Here is a 20,304-nt window from a genome sequence, read left to right as displayed (position 1 = left end):
ACTGCGCTGAATCAGATAGGACAGATGCTATTCACAGGTGAAACCGGAAATGATTACTTCACAGTTTCGAGCGTACATATGTTCCGAAGCAGTGTATCAGGTGCAATCTATTCTACGTCTAAGAGTAGCATTGTATGGTAGCTTACCATCGGGAGCAGATATGCCAGCGGTGGAAGTAGTATAGTTAATGACTGAACACGCATTTTGTTTGCATTTTCATGTTGCAAGCGATGATTATGGACACACGGAAAGTTGGTGCACGGATGATGTTCAAAGCAGGATGATGGTGCAGCAAACGGTAATAATTTGGAAACAAATGCAGCATCACGACATGATTCGAGCCGATTTCAGGTAAAATAAAACACGTGATTATGAGCGAAAAACAAACAGAAAACGAATTAACTAATAATTTTCGATGGGGAATTCTCATAGAAAAAAAAAACGGAAAAAGAACACATACCTTGCGGACTGGTAGGTGACTTCTCAGTCTTGATCACGGGTTTCTTGAACTCGTTTTGGCCTTCCGTCATATTCTTGGAAAGGATCAGCATAATCACGCTATAATCGGTCGCAATAAAATTGAGCTGCAAGCAAAGGTCATTTCACTTCGATAAATAGAACATTCAATGTCGCAAACAACCTACCTCAACCGCTTTCAGCCGTCCAGAAATATCTATATCTGGTCGATCGCGGTACCACCCAGATGAAAGGTTCCTTTTCATGATCAGTGTAAAACTGGTCGGACTGAGCACCGCACTCTGATCCGGCACAATTCCATAGATCATATCGTCCGATCCGTATCGCGACATGTGTGACATCTGGCTCTCCTCCGACGGGCAAACATCAACCTTCGATAGCTTCATATCCTTCAGTTCAATCTTCATCTCGTCGATCACCGCTGGCCCGTGGGCATTCTCCGTTGCAATATCTCGGAAGTTGTTCGTTATACTCAAATGCCCGAAATCCATAGCTACCGCTTTCAAGCTTTTGGAATCTACAGGAATAACAATGATCGGTGCTTTCACCTTAATATCCAGCTTCATGCGCGTAGCTTTAGTGTACGCTTCGACGACGTTGTTCCGGGCAGCTTCAGCTGCTGCCGCGCTGGCTTCCTTGATTCGCTGTTGCGCTGCCTGGAAGTTATCCAGAAATGCCAACACCGAGGTAACGAACCAGTTTAGGAACACAATCCGAGCGCAACCCATCGTCACTTCGACACGCATGTCGTCCGAATTGTAGTCCGAAGTGGCCTCCAGATCGAACAGTATAACTTGCACCTGTAGCGCATTGTCACCGATGATCGACAGAATCTGCGTCAAAGAGTGAGAATAAAAACTGTTAATTACTTATATATTTTTAAATCTTCTTATTTCATACTAACCTTTGTGTGGATCGTTGCAGGATTCGTATCGGTGAGGACGATATCCTTCAAACGGATGTTTACCTCAGTATAGGACGACTTTACAATTGCGCTACTTGTTAGATTTTGAACCTGAAAGAGACCGTAGGAAAAACGGATGAAAATCTGCAGATTTGAGAATATTAAACCAACCAACCTCCAAGACAGCGATCGAACGTTTATCGTTCTGCAGTTCCACCGTGACATCTTCTAGCTTGGCCTCCACTCTGATCTTAATACTGTCTACAATTGATAGTCGTTTACGATTAGCTGCTAGGTTGCAATCGTTTTGGCAATTTATCGTGTTTGGGGTATTTTTGTGTGAAGGTTGTGAGTTCGAATTGTTGTACCGATCAAGTGAGCGACGGGTTCCGATTCAGTGTGTTCGGTTATGTGTCACATAATTTTCATAGGGTAATCAAAACGGTGTAGTAACATAACATCAGTCAACACACAAACGCATAAGAGATCAAAAAATGCAGGCAGCACGCATAAAACATATATTAAAAGATCGATTTCGGTGATCGTTCATTTTGTTCAACCGGAGCAGCATTCACATCCATAATCCATTCGTATCGTGGTGCCACATCGAAATCGATTGCATAGTTCATGATGATGGCATGGCACACCATTAAGTTACGTAAAACAAACCAGTTAGAAACGGGAAACAAAAGAAAACAAAAATGTATGAGTTACTAGTTCTACTACAATGAAAATGGCTTAATAATACAAGATCCACATTGTTTTCTAATTCTAGAAAATCATCGATTGAGCAGTTCTCGCGAGTTTAAGTATCGATTTGTTCGCAATTACTCGATGTACTTCACGTTTGACCGGTTTGTAGGGTTTGAAAGTGATAACGAAAGCAAGCGTGGATACAATTGATTTAGTTTAACTCAAACTATGCGCTATACAATTGCGAAAATTCCTAATATTTACCTATCAGTTGAAGGCAGAAGTTGATCAACGAAGATTGAAATAAATGTAAAATGCTTATTAATCTCAACTAACATCGATACAAGTGACGTAAGGGTCAAACTATTGAAAACCAATCAACTAACTAACTAAAGGCTCATAGAACGGATTTATGAAGAATGTTTGATAGACGAGGCAGTTGATGATTAGATGTTCCACCGTCATGGTTGCGTTGTAAGTTATGCGAAATTTTTATGTGATTCCCCATTTCCCATGTTGTGGGTGAGATTCGTAAACATGAGAGAGCTTGTGGATCTGCAACTGACGCTGATGGTGTCAGTCCATCTTGTGGTTTCTCCTTTGATTTTTCTGATACACAGTGTTCTTGAGCTTGTCCATTGCTGGGCTCACACCAGACGAATTATAGATTTGCACTACATTCTTAGGTCCACTCCAGGAGTCAGCCTAATAAACGTGCGACTAGTTCGACCTCTGGTGGCAAAGTGGTCAGCTTCAACGGTACCCTGGATACCAGAGTATCTTTGGACCCAGAGATAAACTGTTCTAGGTAGAGAATTCATCTGGATAGCTTGGATCCAAGGGTGATGTGATGAAGGAGAATTTATGGTATTGAGAACACTTGAAGAATCTGAAACCACACAAATCGGTAGATGAAAAAACCGAATTTAGTACTGTACCATTCAATTCCACTAGAGTTTGTATCCTTTGACAGATACGCGTATTTCGACCTCAACTGTAAGGCCGTCTTCAGTGTCGTGTACTAGATCGGTTTGGGTGCTGGTTAAAGAATAGCCGCTGCCTCTGCCGAAAATATTGAGCATTGATCAGGTAGTCGGAAACAGTAGATTTTACCATTTTCGGCAACTTCAAAACCGGTCCTGATCCATCTGTATAACGAATGTAGTGGTCATGGTGTTTACTGGATAGTAACTCAACGACATGCGCCCGCTTTGCAGCAGGGTTGTTTCCTACTTTGAAACGTTTCTAGACGGAGAAATTAACCAGGAGTTGTGGAGCGTCCGATCTTCTGGCTCCAACCTAGTGGACCTGTTAAACCGGGAGGAGGCCCTGATGAGTTAGGTTTGCGAGGGCTCTATTCAAGTTTGAGTCCAAGTTTGAGGTTGAGTGTGTTGGGTCCAGGCTTTGTTTAGAAGTTCGTGTAACGCCACTCTTGCTTCTGTTGTGAGTTGTCGAAACAGTCGGTTGCCAAGCTCGTCTGAACCTGCTGATTTGCCTTTACTACGCAACAAGCCAAGTTAAGTTCATCTAGACGAAAAAAGACATTGATGAGAAGTGGAACAGTACCCGCCGGGGTTTTCAGGTTACTTAAGCTGCTCATAGAAACTTGATTCCGCCGAGTGAACTCGTTGTGACGAAGGAGACGCAAAATGGTCGGTCAAGGCATTGGCTATTACAATTGGTTCCCATGTTATACCGCTTGGCAGTCTTAGTCATTCCCAGCGATCTTCGTTGGTCATTCAAGGCGTTGACTCGTTTCCAAATCTAACTGTTTGGTTGGAATTTGTTCCTTCCAAGATAGCTTCCCAGCTCTTTTGTTTTTCATCTAAAATTTGTTGACGGCACTCGTTCCTTTTTGCACGGTAGGACTCCACAGCACGTGGTCTACGGGGAGGCGCTTAACGGCCATTAACCATTTTCTTTATGTCCGGGGACCACCAAGGGAGAGATCTACGACCAGGGTTTTTAGTTGCTCGAAGGATAGTCAGTGAGGCTGCATTGAGGATTTCGTCTAGTGGGTCTTCAATATTGTTCGGGACTTAATTACGAAGTTAGGCGTTTAACAATTCCTGAAACTGCGGACAGTCAGCCTGGTCATATTTCCAACGAGGGCGACGTGAAATTCTTTGTGATTGTTCATCCGGATCGAAATCGGGTGATGATCACTGCCCAATGGGTCTTCACCTGCTATCCACAGAAGTCGATTTACTATGTTTGGACGAGCTAAGGTAATATCGATAGAAGAGTTCCTTTAGCCTTTGGTGAACGTTGTTGCTCCGTCGTCAAAGACGACCAGTCCAAATGTTTCAGAGACTTTCATGGCCAGCGAACCTCTGATATTAGGAACCGAATGGTAGACCTTGCAGTTTCTGGATAGACTATTAGAGTAATCGGATTTTTTATGGTTCGGAATGAGCTAAAAGTCCCAGCTGTTGGGCTTCATCCCTATGTAGCTGAAGAAAATCGTAAACTTTTGGATCGGATCTAGCTTTTTCCGGCAGCGGAGCCCTTGGAGATCTAGACAAAACATCTTGAACATCTACTTTGTAGTAGTTGGAGGTGAAAGATTTCTGAAGGGAGTCCGTTGGCAGATATACACATTCTTGCGTTTCCAGCTGGGTCTCGATATCGATCAACATTGATGGCTTGGCGCCCGGACAGCATGTATAGGAGTAACCTCCCTTATCCGCCGCTGTCCCGGTCGCGACGAAGCGCCGAGTTTTGTTCGTCAGATCCGGGGTGGGGTAGACGTCTGTAACGATGAGGGGAAACGACATTCGGGGAAAAGTAGCACAACCAATATTCCCATGTCTACGCGTAGATGCTAAATCTCTTCCTCCTTGACGTAAGTTGGGCATTTTCTGCTTGCCAATGAATGCTCCGTTGTGTTGCAGCCTCTGCAGAAAACGGAACTGGTACATGGATTATATATATTCTGGTATTAACAGCAGGTGCGCATGTGACCCAGCAGTCCCAGTAGCATTAGCACAGCATAGGGGAAGGGTAAAAAGGGAGGGTAATCCATCATACGTAGATAGTCTCTGGGGAAAATGCGCCTAAAAAAATGTGGAAAATAGTGAGGATTATGGTGGGGGTATTGATAAGTTGGAAGGGACCTTCCTTAGCCGAGTGGTTAGAGTCCGCGGCTACAAAGCAAAGCCATGCTGGAGGTGTCTGGGTTCGATTCCCGGTCGGTCCAGGATCTTTTCGTAATGGAAATTTCCTTGACTTCCCTGGACATAGAGTATCATCGTAACTGCCACACGATATACGAATGCGAAAATTGCAACTCTGACAAAGAAAGCTCTCAGTTAATAACTCTGGAAGTGCTCATAAGAACACTAAGCTGAGAAGCAGGCTTTGTCCCAGTGAGGACGTAATGCCAAGAAGAAGAAGAAGATTGATAAGTTGGTATCATTACGCCTTGTAATTCTTCGGAGTTCCTTGATACCTTGAGGCTTTAGTTCTTCCATCAGTTCGTTGTCAAAGTACACACGAGCTTCGCTACAGCTGGTGACGCATTTGGAAACATCGATGACTTGGTGTTCAACGATCTTTATTGGGAATAAGCGCTGACATGTTTTTCAGTTTTTCGACGTGGGATTTATTTCGCAGCGTCAAATCTTATGAAGCTCCTCGGGATTTCAGATAGCATCCGTTCATTCGCTCCTAAGAAGCTTTCAACCGATTTCCATAAGGGAATTGTAGATTGCGGGTGGCTTCCTTAAACTGCTTCCATTCTCAACGTGACTAACTGACCGTGATTTCCATTGAGATCACCCCAATCAGGAAAGAGTGGTCCAGTAAACTCTCCATCTCGGCGAATAGACGGACCCACATCCCCTATGAGGGTCAGTCCCCGACGGTATGACGAATGACTTTATTTATTTATTATTTATTATCGTCAAGCATAGGTAGACTACATACAATAATTACAATACTTTCTTACATGCTATGGATTACTTCTATTGTTTTTTAGTCGTGTTTTAAGCTGCTCTTTGGACATAGTAATGCCAATGAATTCGCAATGTACATTATACTGACGCATCATACGGTTTATTGGTCCGTTTTGAGCATAATGCGTCCTGCATGATTTTTCTGAAAATAATTTTCTTGTTCTTAAATGCCGAGAGGGTGTGTAGAAGTTAAGTTGAGAAAGAAATGCAGCAGAGTCTACACGGTTTGAAATAATGTTGTTTATAAAGAGAATCATTGCGAACTCCCGGCGTTGCTTAAGTGTTTCCAAGTTGATGAGCATGCAGCGTGCTTCATACGACGGAAGTGGCAGTACAGTCCAATTCAATTTCCGAAGGGCGTATAAAAGGAATTGCTTCTGTACTGATTCTATGCGTTCTTCGTGTACGACATGGTACGGGTTCCATACTAGGTGACAATATTCCAGAATTGGTCTTACATATGTAATATACAATAGTTTAATAGTATATGGGTCTTGAAAATTGTTACTGAACCTCTTAATGAAGCCAAGCATGCTGTTTGCTTTGTTTATTATGGAATTATAATGTTCTACAAAAGTGAGTTTAGAGTCTAGGATTACGCCCAAATCCCTTATAATTTTACACTTCTGCACTACTTGATTTCCTAAAAATACTTTGATTGGAGGTGTGACATATTTTCGACTGAATGCTATTGAATTACATTTTTTGATATTGAGTTGGAGTAGACTTTTTTTGCACCAAGTGAAGAATAAGTTAATGTCATTCTGGAATTCTTATGCTTCGCTAGAATTACTTACTTCCATGAAGAGCTTCATGTCGTCTGCATATATAAGAAATTTTATTTTTCTAAGTAAAAAGGAAATGTCGTTTACATACAAAATAAAAAGAAGTGGGCCTAAATGAGAACCTTGGGGTACTCCAGAGGGGTGCTGATAATTTATTTTGAAAGCGCACTATTTGTTTCCGATCTGATAGATATGACTGGATCCAACTCAAGAGTCCTGGCTCCATTCCTATTTTTTGCAATTTGAAGATTAATAATGGTATGTCGATTCGGTCAAATGCCTTACTGAAGTCAGTGTAGAGGGCTTCTACGTGCTTGCCATTGTCCATTGCGTTGAGAATGAAAGATACAAATTCTAGCAGATTGGAAGATGTTGAGCGGCCTTTAAAAAAGCCATGCTGCCTACAAGTAATTTGGTTTTTTACTTGCTGGAAAATTTTGTCGTTCACGAGAGATTCGAAGAGTTTGGGGATACAGGAGATAATGGCAATTCCGCGATAGTTCCGTATGTCAGATTTTGTACCTGATTTGAAAACAGGCACCAAATACGAGGATTTCCACGCTTCTGGGAATTTTCCATTATTTAGAGACATGTTGGAAAGGCGTTCTAAGGGAATGGTAAGTTCTTCTGAGAGATGTTTGAAGAACACGGGTGCAATGCCATCCGGTCCTGCTCCCTTTGACGCGTCCAAGTTTTTTAGTGCCGATAAGATTTCTTGTTGTGATAGTTTTGCAATAGATATATTATTAGAAATTTCTGGGAAAAAAGAAAAGAAATTGCGGTCGCGGTCTTCTTCGGAGTAGGTGGTATACACTTCTTGGAAGAAATCTGCAAAGAGGTTGCAGATATCGGAAGAGTTTTCACCTACGTTTCCGTCAAAATGCATTCGCGAAGGGAAATTGCTACTTTTTAATTTAGTGTTTACTGCCGTGAATCGCAAGTCAGTCCCATCTGTAAAATGTAGGCATTGAGAAAATGGGCTGTGAAGTTTCCAAACTCGATTTCCATACGAATGTTCAAAAAATTCCAGAGGATTGGAACATGTTCAAATCTGAATGAAACTTTCACAACTTACTTTTCACTACGATATCTTCACGAGAAAAATAAAATGAAGACCAAACAACAGTTTAATTTTGTGTAACATGGTGCGGAAATCTGTAGTGGGACTGATATGCGGTTGCTTTTCATTATGGGACAATTTGACTTGCTATTTTTTCTTACTTTTTCGGAACAAATCTTATTTTCTCATTAGGGCAGCTGAAAGAGCATTGGAAGGTATGTTAAAATCTGAACTTAACTCGATTTTGACGAAAATGCAGATGGGACTGACTTGCGATTTACGGCAGTTTACATAATTGAAAAAGTTTTTAGGACATGATTTGACTTCGGATTCGACCTTACGATTATATTCAATCCATCATACTAACCAAGCTATCTTATTGTTCGAATTTATCGCAACACAGACTGGGCCAGATTGGGCATGCATTCGCCAGGAAATTAATTCGATTTACGCACTGCTCAAATGTTTAATAGTCAACTTATTCAACGGATATGGTTTCATTTATTTGTAGAAAATTTTCGAATAACTTTAAAGGGAGAATCTCAACGGGAGATATTCTGACAATTATACGCGAAAGTACGGAAGCGATTTAATGGTGTAAGACATTAACGTGTCGATAAACTTTACAGTATCGTTATCGACGAGAACGTTAACGTCTGAAGACTTCATCTTTAACGACGATAACGATAAACAGACGTCAAAACCATCGTCATTTTTCTCATACAGAGTTGGGCTAGTCTAAATATATGTCGCTAGATGTTTTTAGCCTTTTTATAGAGATCAGACATCTACAAGCTGAAAGTTTCACAAATAAAGTCACTAATAATCATGTTTTTTAGTCTTAATGTTCAATGTTATTCTAATGGCGGTTGTACCCCTAAAATCCTTTAGACGATATGATAATGAACTGAAATATTCATACTGACGGTGTGCACTAATCTACGCAAAGTCAAACTGAAGAATATCTAACACCTACATGGTAAATCAATCACACTCATACAATTTTACATCTACCGAATTGCTAGATATTTATCCAAATTTTACTCACCCTTATTGGACTGTTCAGCGGTGACCGTTTCGTCCTCCAGGATAGTAGGCAGCTTCTCTTTCGCTGCGTGTAGCAGCACCGAAGCGGTGCTCTCCTCTTCGTAGATGGTAGCGATTCGATCGCGCTGGGCAAATTTCTGCTGGTCTTGTTCTTTCTTACTGCTCATGACGGCTTCCATACGCATTTGGAAATCATTTGCGAGCTGGCCGGATAGAATTATATGTCATTAGCTATTTCATGATTCTTCTCCAGATTAAAAAGAAAACACCTACTCTAATGATTTCATTCAACGCCTCCTCATGAAGCAACAGCACCAAGGTGGAAAAGTTTATACCGACTTCCTGTTCCACAGATTCGTATTTCGTGGTAAACTCCGGACTGTTTTTCTTGCACTACCAAATCAATTCAACGATTATTAATCAGTTATTCCCACAACACAAGAATAATACTCACATTTGTATAGTTTAAAGTGAATAGATAATCATCGTTGTCCTCATACTTCGGTGTTTGTATCACATTAAGTATATTTTCCTGTTCGTTTCTCACGCGGAATTGATCTAAGGTGACGGCACCCAATTTCAAGGCCACCTTCAGGTCGTAGGTTCTCTGTACCATGTTCATCTCCAGCTGTTTCACCTTAAAAGCGACAATTTTCTGGGAATTCACTTGAGTGAAGGGGACATTGAACGTCACACTCTTCCGCTGCATCAAGGCTTGCTCCAGTGGTGACTGGGGGAACTCCTCCGTAGGAGTAGTAAAAACTTCTGAAGAGCTACTTCCTGTCCCACTTATCTTGAAAATTGTAAGTGAACATTCTGTGAAGGAGATTAAGAAGCGTTAACAATGTATGTACATATTGACGTCCTAAGACTAACCATTCAGAACAAATCGCACTTCCAAATCAATAAATTGGACAACTTCGCCGTCCATCGCATCGGAAGTATTCAAATTATCCACCGGTCGCTGAATTTTGGTCAACTTTTGCTGTTTCTCGTCTAGATATTTCAACAAGGACAAGCTCGAGCTGAACACGTTACTATCCTTTGCAATCGGAGCAGGTTGGATTTCATCGCTCTCCGGCAAAGGCAGACTCGTGACAATAGAAAGCGCTTCCAGCACTCGTTGTTCGGTGACACAAATATTCACTGACGGTAGTTCGCCAAAGATTTTACATTTGGGAAGCCTTGGATCATCATCAAGCACGGAAAGATGGGCGGATATTCGGAACGACGTGGGCTCCAAGATGTGCATCTCTGTCACCGTACTGAAACGAAGAGTTCCTTGCCAGTCTTCTTCCTGAGTGGCGACAATTGCCTGCACGTCGCGAATTTCCAGAACAAATTTATCGTAGCTTTGGCGGATAATTTCTTGTAGAATTTCTTCCTGGCTGGCACCTTCGTCGTGCATTGTGTGAACGTCCTTCTGATTGATTGGACGGGGTTCTGTTTGAACCACCAATTTACCTAAGCTAACGACTAGCACTGATTTTTGCTGACAGAACAAGCCTCCATGTGGAACGATTATATAACTGGGGCTGATGTCCACATTCAACTCCAAACGTGGATGGTTAGCAATAGCGTACTGCAAACCGGTAGCCGATCGTTCTTTGATGTTTACCAGCTTCTCTGCAGCGGCATCCGTGAGCCTGAAATTATAAAAAACATTCAAATTTCGTCGTTCTGTCCGACACATTCCAAAAACTTACTGAGAAATGGTGGCAGTTCGTGGAGTCGTAAACACTTTGGTCAATTGAATGATGGTTTCTGCATCGTAGATTATTTGCAGCGGTCGTGAAGTTACCACAACTCGTTGGTCACATTTCTTATCCATTGGGTTGGTTTCAAACGAAACGTCCAGTAAGGTATCTGATCCTTCCAGCTGGGATTTGACCATTATTGGAAGGACTTCGCCTTGTCTCAATCCGGAAATTGTAAGCTCTTTCATTTGTAACGCGGCTCTGTAAAACATAAAGGTTTATGAATGCGAAATTGTGATAATACACCCTTATTGAGACTGACTTCAATGCTCCGGCCGAAGGTCTTTGTTCAACGCCACATGTTACGTTCTTCAGTTCCAACATCATCACCCGTTCCAGTAGTCGACTTGGACTGCCCAATTTCTCCTGTGAATCGACCGATACTTCCGATTTGATCGATACCTCTAGAGAATTCAATTCGAACTTCAAACTTTGCGCGACGTAATTCTCGGGAAGCTCTGTCGGAGATGCGTTTTCCTGATAGCCAATTGCTTTGAATAACTTGGCCTTTTCCTCCGGTGTCATGGCGGCTTCGAACTGTTTCTCTGTGATGGAAAAAGATCAATGTTTAAAGTTTTCTAATGACTTAAGAGAAATCACAATCAACTTACTTATATCTGTAGTGTTACTTGAGTCGTCCGTCTTCTTGGCACCTCCGCTCCACCAAGAGCTAAACCATCCGCTTTTTTGTTCCGCTTCTTGTTTCTTTCCTTCCTTTTGCACTTCAAATTCCACCTTCTTTCTGATTACGATTATATTGTGCAAATCCAACACCCTCTCCAGGTCTTCACAACGAGTGGTGATCTCCGGGGTCAGCTTTTTAGCCGTCAACTGCACCTTGTACGCTTCTTCATAGCGATTCAAATTATCCCGATGCCGTTTCATGTTCTCCCAGGACCAGTTGCGACGACGCCTTCGAACTTCCACCTCCAGGACACAGGTGTACGCAAAGTACCACCACTCTTTGTAGTTGTTTTTGTACCCGATTCCATAGGGACGGAACTTCCGGTATGGCATGGCACGCATCATTCTCCCAAAAGCCTCAACTAACTGCATTGTGTTCTGGAACTGCACCCTTGTGATGCCGATTGCTAATGTTTCCATGCGCAGATTTAGGGTTATCTTTGGGGATGAAAAGGGGTTCTCTTCCGATTCCGGGTTTGGAACCATCTCCAAGCGTGCCCCGGAGCTGATGGGTCCAAAGATATAGTGATAGCCCTCGGGTTTTTGACACTTGCTAGCGATCGTTTCTTGGAATAGCACTTTGTACATGGACGGATCTTGGTCTTGGAACAGTTTGGTATTGCAGTTCATGTAGACTGACAACATCTCCATCTGGGCCATTTTGTAAATTTTCGTAACGGATTCGGACACAAGTGTTTGCATCCAGTTTTTGTCGGTGGTATGCACGCTTAAGTTGCTTAACGTTACACCGAATGCAAACGGGAATCCCGTTGTGGTGGTATCCTCGTATCGAATATGAATATCGGAAATTTTAATCTGCACGTTGTTAACGATTTGTGCGGTCAGCTTTTCGGTGAACGTTTTATCCGCCACGGGTTTGTCCCTATCCTCCTCGATCTTTTTGGCCTGCTCGATACGGAGCAGTTCCGCTTTCTTCGCCTCGAAGGAGTTTTTGTCTTCCTTCTCGGCATTGTAACGGATGTCGGTATTGGGCACGGCTAGAATATATAACTTGTCTACTATGGCTTCCACCGGGGCACTATAGAGGTTCTTCCATGGGATTTTCAGGACCAATTTTCCGAGATGTCCGTAAAGAGTGCTGACCGGAAGGTCTAGCTCCTTCAGGGCGCTTTGCTTCAGAATCAAGTTGTTCAATACGACATCACCTACGGGATAGAACATGTATTAGGGTATCCGTCCTATTATGGAGGACTTAAGCAAGGTGTTGAAATTAAAATCGTATTGCAGTGTCTAAAATCTAAATATTATAGTATTTTGCAATGTTAAGTGTTAAAACTATCCTTTATCTGGAGTATAGTGAAGTAAAAAAGTATTTTTTGGAATTATACATACATTTTCTGGATATAAATCTGAAGCTCTTTCTCTGTCCTATTATTGCGGTATTTTGTCCTATTATTGCGGTAGTGCCGTCCTATTATTGCGGTATACCAAAAACCATAGATTTTATTACATTCAATATACATTCAATACCACACAATGCTCGAGCATTGAAATTATGCTCCCTCCATTTTAATGACACTGCACGGTACTGTCAGTTTGTGTGACTTTGGACATATCTATGAGGAAAACTAATTCATTACTTTATATCACGATTTGAAAACAAATCAACAGAATCGAATGATTTTCTGCCGGTTTCGTCTCCACTTTCGTCATAGGTGGACAATGTTAAAGTGAATAGAAAAGGTTCTTCCATCTGAGAAATATAAATATTAGTAATAGAACGCTAGTGGCGCTATTGTCACAAAACTGATTTTAATTATTATTACCTTAAATTATGGTTTTTCATTGTTTGTTCAATGCCTTGTCGTTGTTTATGCTTTTATAATTAATTTGACACTTTGATGCCCGGTACTCACGCTGTCAGTTCATGGCAAACTAGATGTTGGTAACACGAACAGCAGCGACATTAGCATTCTTAGGTTAATGCTTCTACTATCTGAGACCATTAGTCGCTATATAAGAAATGAATTTGTTGACTTAAGTATAAACATATTTTCCACTAGCTACACAATTTTAAAGGATTGCTTCCTTGCGATCATCTTATATCTCAGTTTTTCAACGTATTTTTGGCATGTGTTCCGATTTTCAGTCAGTTTACGTGATTTTTTGGTAAAACATTGTGCTTATTTGCAAAATATTTCTAAATAAGAGGAACTACAGGGTAAAGATATACATAAATCTTTTGTTTGACTAAATAAATGTATGAATAACTCAAAATTATGTCCCTAATTAGTACCCTAATAATGTAATTAATGTTTCCAGCAATTGCATTTAAAATTACTATTGAAATATCGAATTTTTGAATGAGATTTACAGATACCGCAATAATACGCAAAACGCTATTTTCATTGTCCTATTATTGCGGTATATGCTTTTTCTCAAAAATATAGAATTTTTATTCAAAATTCAATATCTATCATGTAACTACATCCATATTGAACTGATATACCCGCTACATATAATTGTTTTGGTTCTAAACTTAAAAAAACTAAGCTTATGTAAACCCACCCGTAGATAGAGAGACTGGTTAAAAATATAGGCTTTTCTTGATGCATCATTTAAAACTGTTCTTCCAACGATCAAAATCGTTTAATTTTTAAAGCATTCATCTGGTACAGCTTGGGAATACTATTAGCTTTCATCATCACCAATAATATCCAAAGAAAATAGAGTTTTCGATTGATAATGAGGGTTTAATTCTTATACCGCAATAATAGGGAATACCGCAATAATGGGCAAATTACCCTAATGCTAAGATGTAAGTTTAGTAAAATACGTGAAAACCAAGAAATATTTTTAAAGGAGGAATTTCTTAAAAAATCTCTTGACGAAACTAAGAGGAAGGTAGACTTAGAAGAAATAATATTATAGACTGGAGACATTTTCCTGGAGGAATCTCTGAAGGATTACCTGTGTAAATTGGTGAAGGAATCTTTGATAGGTTACCTGGGTAAGTTGCTAAAGGAATCGCTGAAGGCATATCTGGAGGATTCCCAAGATAAACTGCTGGAGTAATCCTTGTAGAAATGCCTGGAAGAATCACTGTAGAGATTTTGCTGGAGGAATCCCTAAAATGAACTTTGGATAAATCCAAGAAAAAATTCCTGGAAAAATCTCTAAAGGTGTCTATGAAGAGATTCTCCTGGGGGAATTCAAGAAGAAATTTTCCCAATATAATCTCTGGAAAAATGCCTGCAGGCATTTCTGAAGAAATACATGGAACAATCTCTGGAAGCAATTCTTTAGAGATTTTCCCGAGTCTCAGGAAAAATTCTTGGTAGGAATGGCTGAAGGAATACCGTTTTGATCCATATTACGGATAGCTTCAAATTCCGGACACTACACTTTGTATGGGAAACATTTCAACGACATGTTTCAATTTTTGCCATTCAAAATTCTCGTTCGTTTCAATAAGTATTTTCCACAGATATTTATGCAAATTTATAATCCCCTACTGCCTCAGAAGTCCCTTCAGTGATTCGACGATTTCAATTGATAATTTGATTTTTTTTATTTATGATTTTCAGAATTCGAATCAAAAGTAAGGCAACGTTCGGAATAAGAATCATGAAACGTCCACACATTTCTATTTATTCAAAGTACTCATGTTGCGGAATCAACATCAATCGCACCATTGGAAAGTTAAGTGCTTTGAAGGCTTGATAACGCGGAGTAATCAATCAGGATGATTTATTTTATATGGATTTTAATGCGTCATACTTCACTGAAGCCTTAAGTGTCCGTAATATGAATCAAAACGGAACCTGGCTAGGAGAAATCCCTGGAGCAATGGAATGGAGATGAACTGGTCTAAAACATACGGTTGCGAACAAAAGCTTTTTCTAGAGGGATACATAAATAAATTATAAGAGGAGTTGCTGGAAATGTTCTCAAATGAAATTATTAGGATTTCCCCAAAGATTCCTACAGGGAATCAGCAATTTACCCATGTAACCGTTCAAAAATTCCTACAGATTTTTTTTTCAGAGATTAGCCCTGAAAAATCTCTACCTAAATTCCTCTTGAAATTGATTCAAGGATTTACTCCAGAGATTACCCCGAGTATCTCTCCAGAGACTCCTGGAAAGGTTTCTCCTGCGATTCTCCCAGGTATTTAACCAGGGATGTATCTAAAGTCTAGGGATTCCTTCATGAAATCCTACAGTGATTTCTCCATATTTTTATTAAAGGTTTCTCCGAGAAATTCTCCAAAAAATTGTTCAAAAAGGGATTTTCTGGAGGATTTCTGGAAAAAAATCTTTAAGAAATCCTAGCAAGAATCCCTGAAGAAATGTTTGGGGGAATCTTTGGAGGAAATTCTAGCGGATTCACTGGAAGCATGTCTGGGGAAAATTTCCAAGAAAAACCTTGCGAAATCTCTAGAGAAATCCATGAAGAGAATTTCTTAGAGGTATCTTTAGAATAATCCTTCCATGAATCCCTCGAGAAATTCCTGGCAAAACTCTGAAGGTATATGTATAGCCCTATCGGGAGCGGTTTAAAAGTTTAAATTTCTCGCGGAGAAATCACAGGTGAAACTCGTAGTGCAATCCTTGGAGAAATCGCTGTAGAATTTACAGTAGAGATTATTTTGGAGAAATTCTAGTAAAATTTCTGGAGAATTTTTTGAAGGAATTCTTGGAGAAATCGCTTGAAGTGTCTCATTTCAGTTGAAGCCCTATTTCAGCTGATCTCAAAATTGCGAATGCGGTCGAAATGTCTATTTACTTATAGGTAAAAAATATGATAACTTGTTTAAAGATGCCGATTCATTATTTTATCAAACGGTTCCGGGTATTCGGATACTAACAATTTTATGTTTTGGAGGCCTAGATAGACGGGCACCTTTTCAGCAAGACCTTGATGGGTTCGAATTCCAACGGTCGAGGATGTTTTCGAATTTGATATTTTCTCGACTTGCCAGAAAATATAATATCTTTGTATCTGCCACACGATATATGCATGCAAAAATAATAAGCCGTCAGTAAATAATTGTAGAGTTTATCATAAGAACACTTATGGTCGCTGAAAGTTGCTTCTAGCGAGAATGTGTTCGATTTTAGAAGATAGGAAAAGTCAGAAAATTTTAGATTTCTATTTATTTCCTCTACAAAGTTACAACTTCTTTACAGTGCCAATTGACTAAAAATGACCCCAATGCACAAGGAAGGTTATATAAATTATGAATTACTAGATTTTGCATCGACTCAGCAAAGGACAACAATATACCTCTAGAGATTACTCCAGCAATTCCTCCCAAGGATTCCTGCAAATATTCCTTCAAAAACTCCTGCGAGATTCTTGTATACATTTCAAAAGGAAAACTTCAAAGATTTTTGATTGAAAGTTCTAAATAATGTTTTGAGGAATCCAGTGAAGGGGGCAGATAACCGCAGCGGTTAAGACCTCAGCAAGACCAAGCTGAGGGCCATGGATTTGAATCTCACCGATCGGGAATCTTTTCGTAAAGGAAGTTCTCTCGACATTCCAGGGCATAGAGTATCTCCGTGTTTGCCACACGATACACGAATCCAAAAAATAGTCAATTGACAAAGACAGCTTCCAGTTAACTGTGGAAGTGCTCATAAGACACTAAGCTGGAAAGCAGGATCTGTCCCCACGTTACCCCAGATAGAAAAAGGACCATCCAGTGGGAAATTGACGGAGGAATTTTTGAAAGAAACTGCTAATGTAATCAGTGGATGAAAAATCTCTGGAGGAAATTTTCGGATGAATGTTACCATTTGATAGCATCTCCCAACACCCACAAACTGTGCAAACATTGTCAACATAATCATAAAACTTACCGTTATAAACTCGATTTTCAAAACGGCCAATAACCGCTTTTTTTCAAATCATTCATTGACCCCCTGCTTGAAACGGCCAATAATCGGTTCTCGCTCTATCAGGAGGGCCTACAATCGGAAAATTTCGCAAACTGTCATTGGCCTTAGCATGGTGAGAGGCCAATGACTCTCTCTTGCTCATTCATTGAAAACCGAAAAGGCATAGCCCTGGGCCAAGCACGCTAATAAAATTCAATTTTGGCCAATAAAGCATTTAAACTCATCATTTTTTCCACATTTTTGTCAGTTTTTAGAAAAAAATCGATTATTAGCGTGTATTATACATGACATATAGGGGGCCCAGATAGCCGTAGCGGTAAACGCGCAGCTATTCAGCATGACCATGCTGAGGGTAGTGGGTTCGAATCCCGCTGGTCGAGGATCTTGTCGGGTTGGAAATTTTCTCGATTCCCAGGGCATAGAGTATCTTCGTACCTGCCACACGATATACACATGCAAAAATGGTCAATCGGCAAAGAAAGCTCTCAGTTAATAACTGTGGAAGTGCTCATAAGAACACTAATCTGAGAAGCAGGCTTTGTCCCAGTTGGGACGTAACGCCAGAAAGAAGAAGAAGAAGATTAGCGTGAATTAATAGTAAATCGTCACTCAACTAGCTAGAAATCACATTGATTGATTTGAATACTGAGAAATAGGAATTAATAATGTGGTGAATAATATTCAAATCGAATTTTCTCAGAATCAACGATCTGAGGATTGGCCCTTTTGAATTGTTACGCGAGAATTGCTAAACGAATTTATTGACAAATTCTAGATAAATTATTGTAGGAAATCATGAAAGATATTTTCGAGGATAACGTGGAGTTATTATTTGAGGAATTGGTGGAGAAATGTCTAGACAAAATCTGAGTGTGTTTTTCGGTACTTCTGAAAATGGCCTATTTTAATATTTAAACAATATTTTTTGCATTAAACTCGATATAATTCGAAAATGGCTACTTCTAGAGAAATTATTCATATGATCATTGTGGCTTAGAATCATTTCAAGATGCTTACTGTATCATCAGAACGTATTTATTTTGACAAAAAATCAAAATTTTAAAAATCGACCAAAAGTTGTTCTTAGAAAAACTTTTTTTATTAAAAATTTCTCCATCATGAAACTTTGTCCCAAACATCTGTTTACTATCAAGATTCTATGGTGAAAATTTAAAAAATATTAAAAATAGAGTTTTTGTGTAATTTATAATTTTATTTTTATTTTTGATTTTTCTATGAAAATAAATACAATATTTTTTCAGTGTATATTTTTTTCTTATAGTCCAAACGGTTCACTACAACTTCTTCATAGAACATTTTTCTCTAAAATCAACAGTTTCGGAATTAGAATTTTTCAAAAATATTGCATGCAATAATCGAAGATGGTCGAGTTCTGTGACTGACCGATTTGACATGGAATCCGTCAATAGTTAGTTGATTGTTTTTCAATAGTTTGACCCTTAGGTCACTTATTTCGATGTTTGATAAGACAAATGAGCGTATAAATTTATTCCAATTATTATTGAGCTACTCGTACCAATTTGGTTTAGCCCGCGTTCGTCGAAAATCGGTGGATTACCTCTGTGCTACCATGGGAAAGAGAGGGTTAAGGAACCTCTGTGTATATGGCTGGATGAATTACTGGTAAAATTGGCGTAGCAACTTTTATAGGAATTATCGTAGCATTTTCTATCAAAACCCCTAGATGAGTTTCTTTAAAAAACTTAAAATGAACCTCTGTGGGTTTCCCTGAAAGAATTCCTGATAGACTCTTTAGAAGATCTCCTGATATAACAACTGAGAAGTAAGTGGGAGGATTACTGGTAGAAATTCTGAGAGAATCGCTGAGAGCATTTTGGAACAAACCTTCTGAAACTTCCTGGATTTACAACGGAATTCTCCTTATGGATAATTTCACGCATAATTTGATTACACTTGATTACTCAAAAGATTTTGCAGCAATGTTCATGGAATTCTTTAAGAATGTATTCAGAGCTGTATTACGTTCAACTCAATTATTCAACAAAATTATAAAAACGTTATGTTGTTCGAGTTATTTATGTCGAATATCAGAAGCGAATTACATCGAAAAATTGAAGCAATAACTTTTATGTCCTTTCATTAAAAATAGACCTGTATTCAGGTAGTGTTTATTACAGTTATTAGAAATCGTGTTATTCTAAATATGACACAAAAGAATTTTTTTTATCAAATTCAAATCATGCATTTCAATGTCATTATATACAAATGTTTTAACATGAACATCAAACACCCTGTATAAATGTCAGCCAGTAACGTAGCTACGAAAATGGGAGTAATTCCAATTCAGAAGCAATTTTGCATCATATTTTATTATAAGAGCTCTTCTACATATTTGATGTACAATCTTGTTTCTCTGCTGCTAGTACTCTACCTCTACCATCACTCGACGGTGATTCAAGTTACTCGTATATCCAATCTGTTTGTCAACATCGACATGTTTGACTCGGCTCGGTTCCCATCCCAGGTTGGAAAGCAAACAGCAGTTTCAGCGAGAAAGAATGCTGTATTAGGGTCGATCCACCCAAACAAAATCCCATCTTCCATATCTCCGTTTCTTCGGGATTACTGGGCCATATCTCCGACAAACATAACTTGAATATCAACATATATTTTTGAACAATGTTTCTAATCACGATTTCAAAAGTAATAACGATTTGACTACAGTGACGAAAAACTATGCTGAAGATACCATAAAGCTATTCATTCAACTTTTTAAGTTACGTAAATTATTAAAATTTGTCAAAAATTACTTTTAGTCAAACCGTTATTACTTATTACCTTGTAATTGAAAAAATCGATCAATTACATTTGTCGACATTCAAGTTTATCTGCGTGCTGTGAAAATTTCATTCAAACGGGTTAACTGAGATCTAAGCCTTCAAAATAAACCATTTTGTATGGAAAATCGAAAAAGTTGCAATTGTATTTTCCCATACTGACATCGTCGATATGGGAGATGTGATATACAAACATTGTTGTTATGTGAACCACCCTAATGCTGTATTCGTTTCAAGTAGGCATACAGCAGCGTA

At 39.4% G+C, this 20,304-nt stretch overlaps 1 protein-coding gene across 11 annotated transcripts in view; it reads right to left on the bottom strand.

Annotated features, from left to right (window-relative positions):
• LOC5573464 (vacuolar protein sorting-associated protein 13C) overlaps nt 1-20,304 on the bottom strand; it is a 71,547-nt gene that overhangs the window by 41,720 nt on the left and 9,523 nt on the right. For 8 of the 11 annotated variants that reach the window (XM_021841513.1, XM_021841514.1, XM_021841517.1 and 5 more), the window contains 12 exons: nt 11,291-12,529; nt 10,942-11,224; nt 10,629-10,880; nt 9,799-10,568; nt 9,377-9,738; nt 9,196-9,315; nt 8,924-9,125; nt 1,557-1,669; nt 1,382-1,492; nt 645-1,310; nt 461-584; nt 147-191 (listed from right to left, as the gene is read on the bottom strand). In XM_021841513.1, the coding sequence (XP_021697205.1) occupies nt 147-191; nt 461-584; nt 645-1,310; nt 1,382-1,492; nt 1,557-1,669; nt 8,924-9,125; nt 9,196-9,315; nt 9,377-9,738; nt 9,799-10,568; nt 10,629-10,880; nt 10,942-11,224; nt 11,291-12,529 (4,287 nt within the window). The remainder of the gene's footprint in view (nt 1-146; nt 192-460; nt 585-644; nt 1,311-1,381; nt 1,493-1,556; nt 1,670-8,923; nt 9,126-9,195; nt 9,316-9,376; nt 9,739-9,798; nt 10,569-10,628; nt 10,881-10,941; nt 11,225-11,290; nt 12,530-20,304) is intronic. The other 3 variants (XM_021841516.1, XM_021841518.1, XM_021841515.1) reach the window with 2 other exon arrangements.

This window comes from Aedes aegypti, chromosome 2, assembly GCF_002204515.2.
Source record: "Aedes aegypti strain LVP_AGWG chromosome 2, AaegL5.0 Primary Assembly, whole genome shotgun sequence".
Taxonomy (NCBI): domain Eukaryota; kingdom Metazoa; phylum Arthropoda; class Insecta; order Diptera; family Culicidae; genus Aedes; species Aedes aegypti.
The sequence above is the reverse complement of the archived record's forward strand: the minus strand, read 5'-3'. Positions and strand labels throughout refer to the sequence as shown.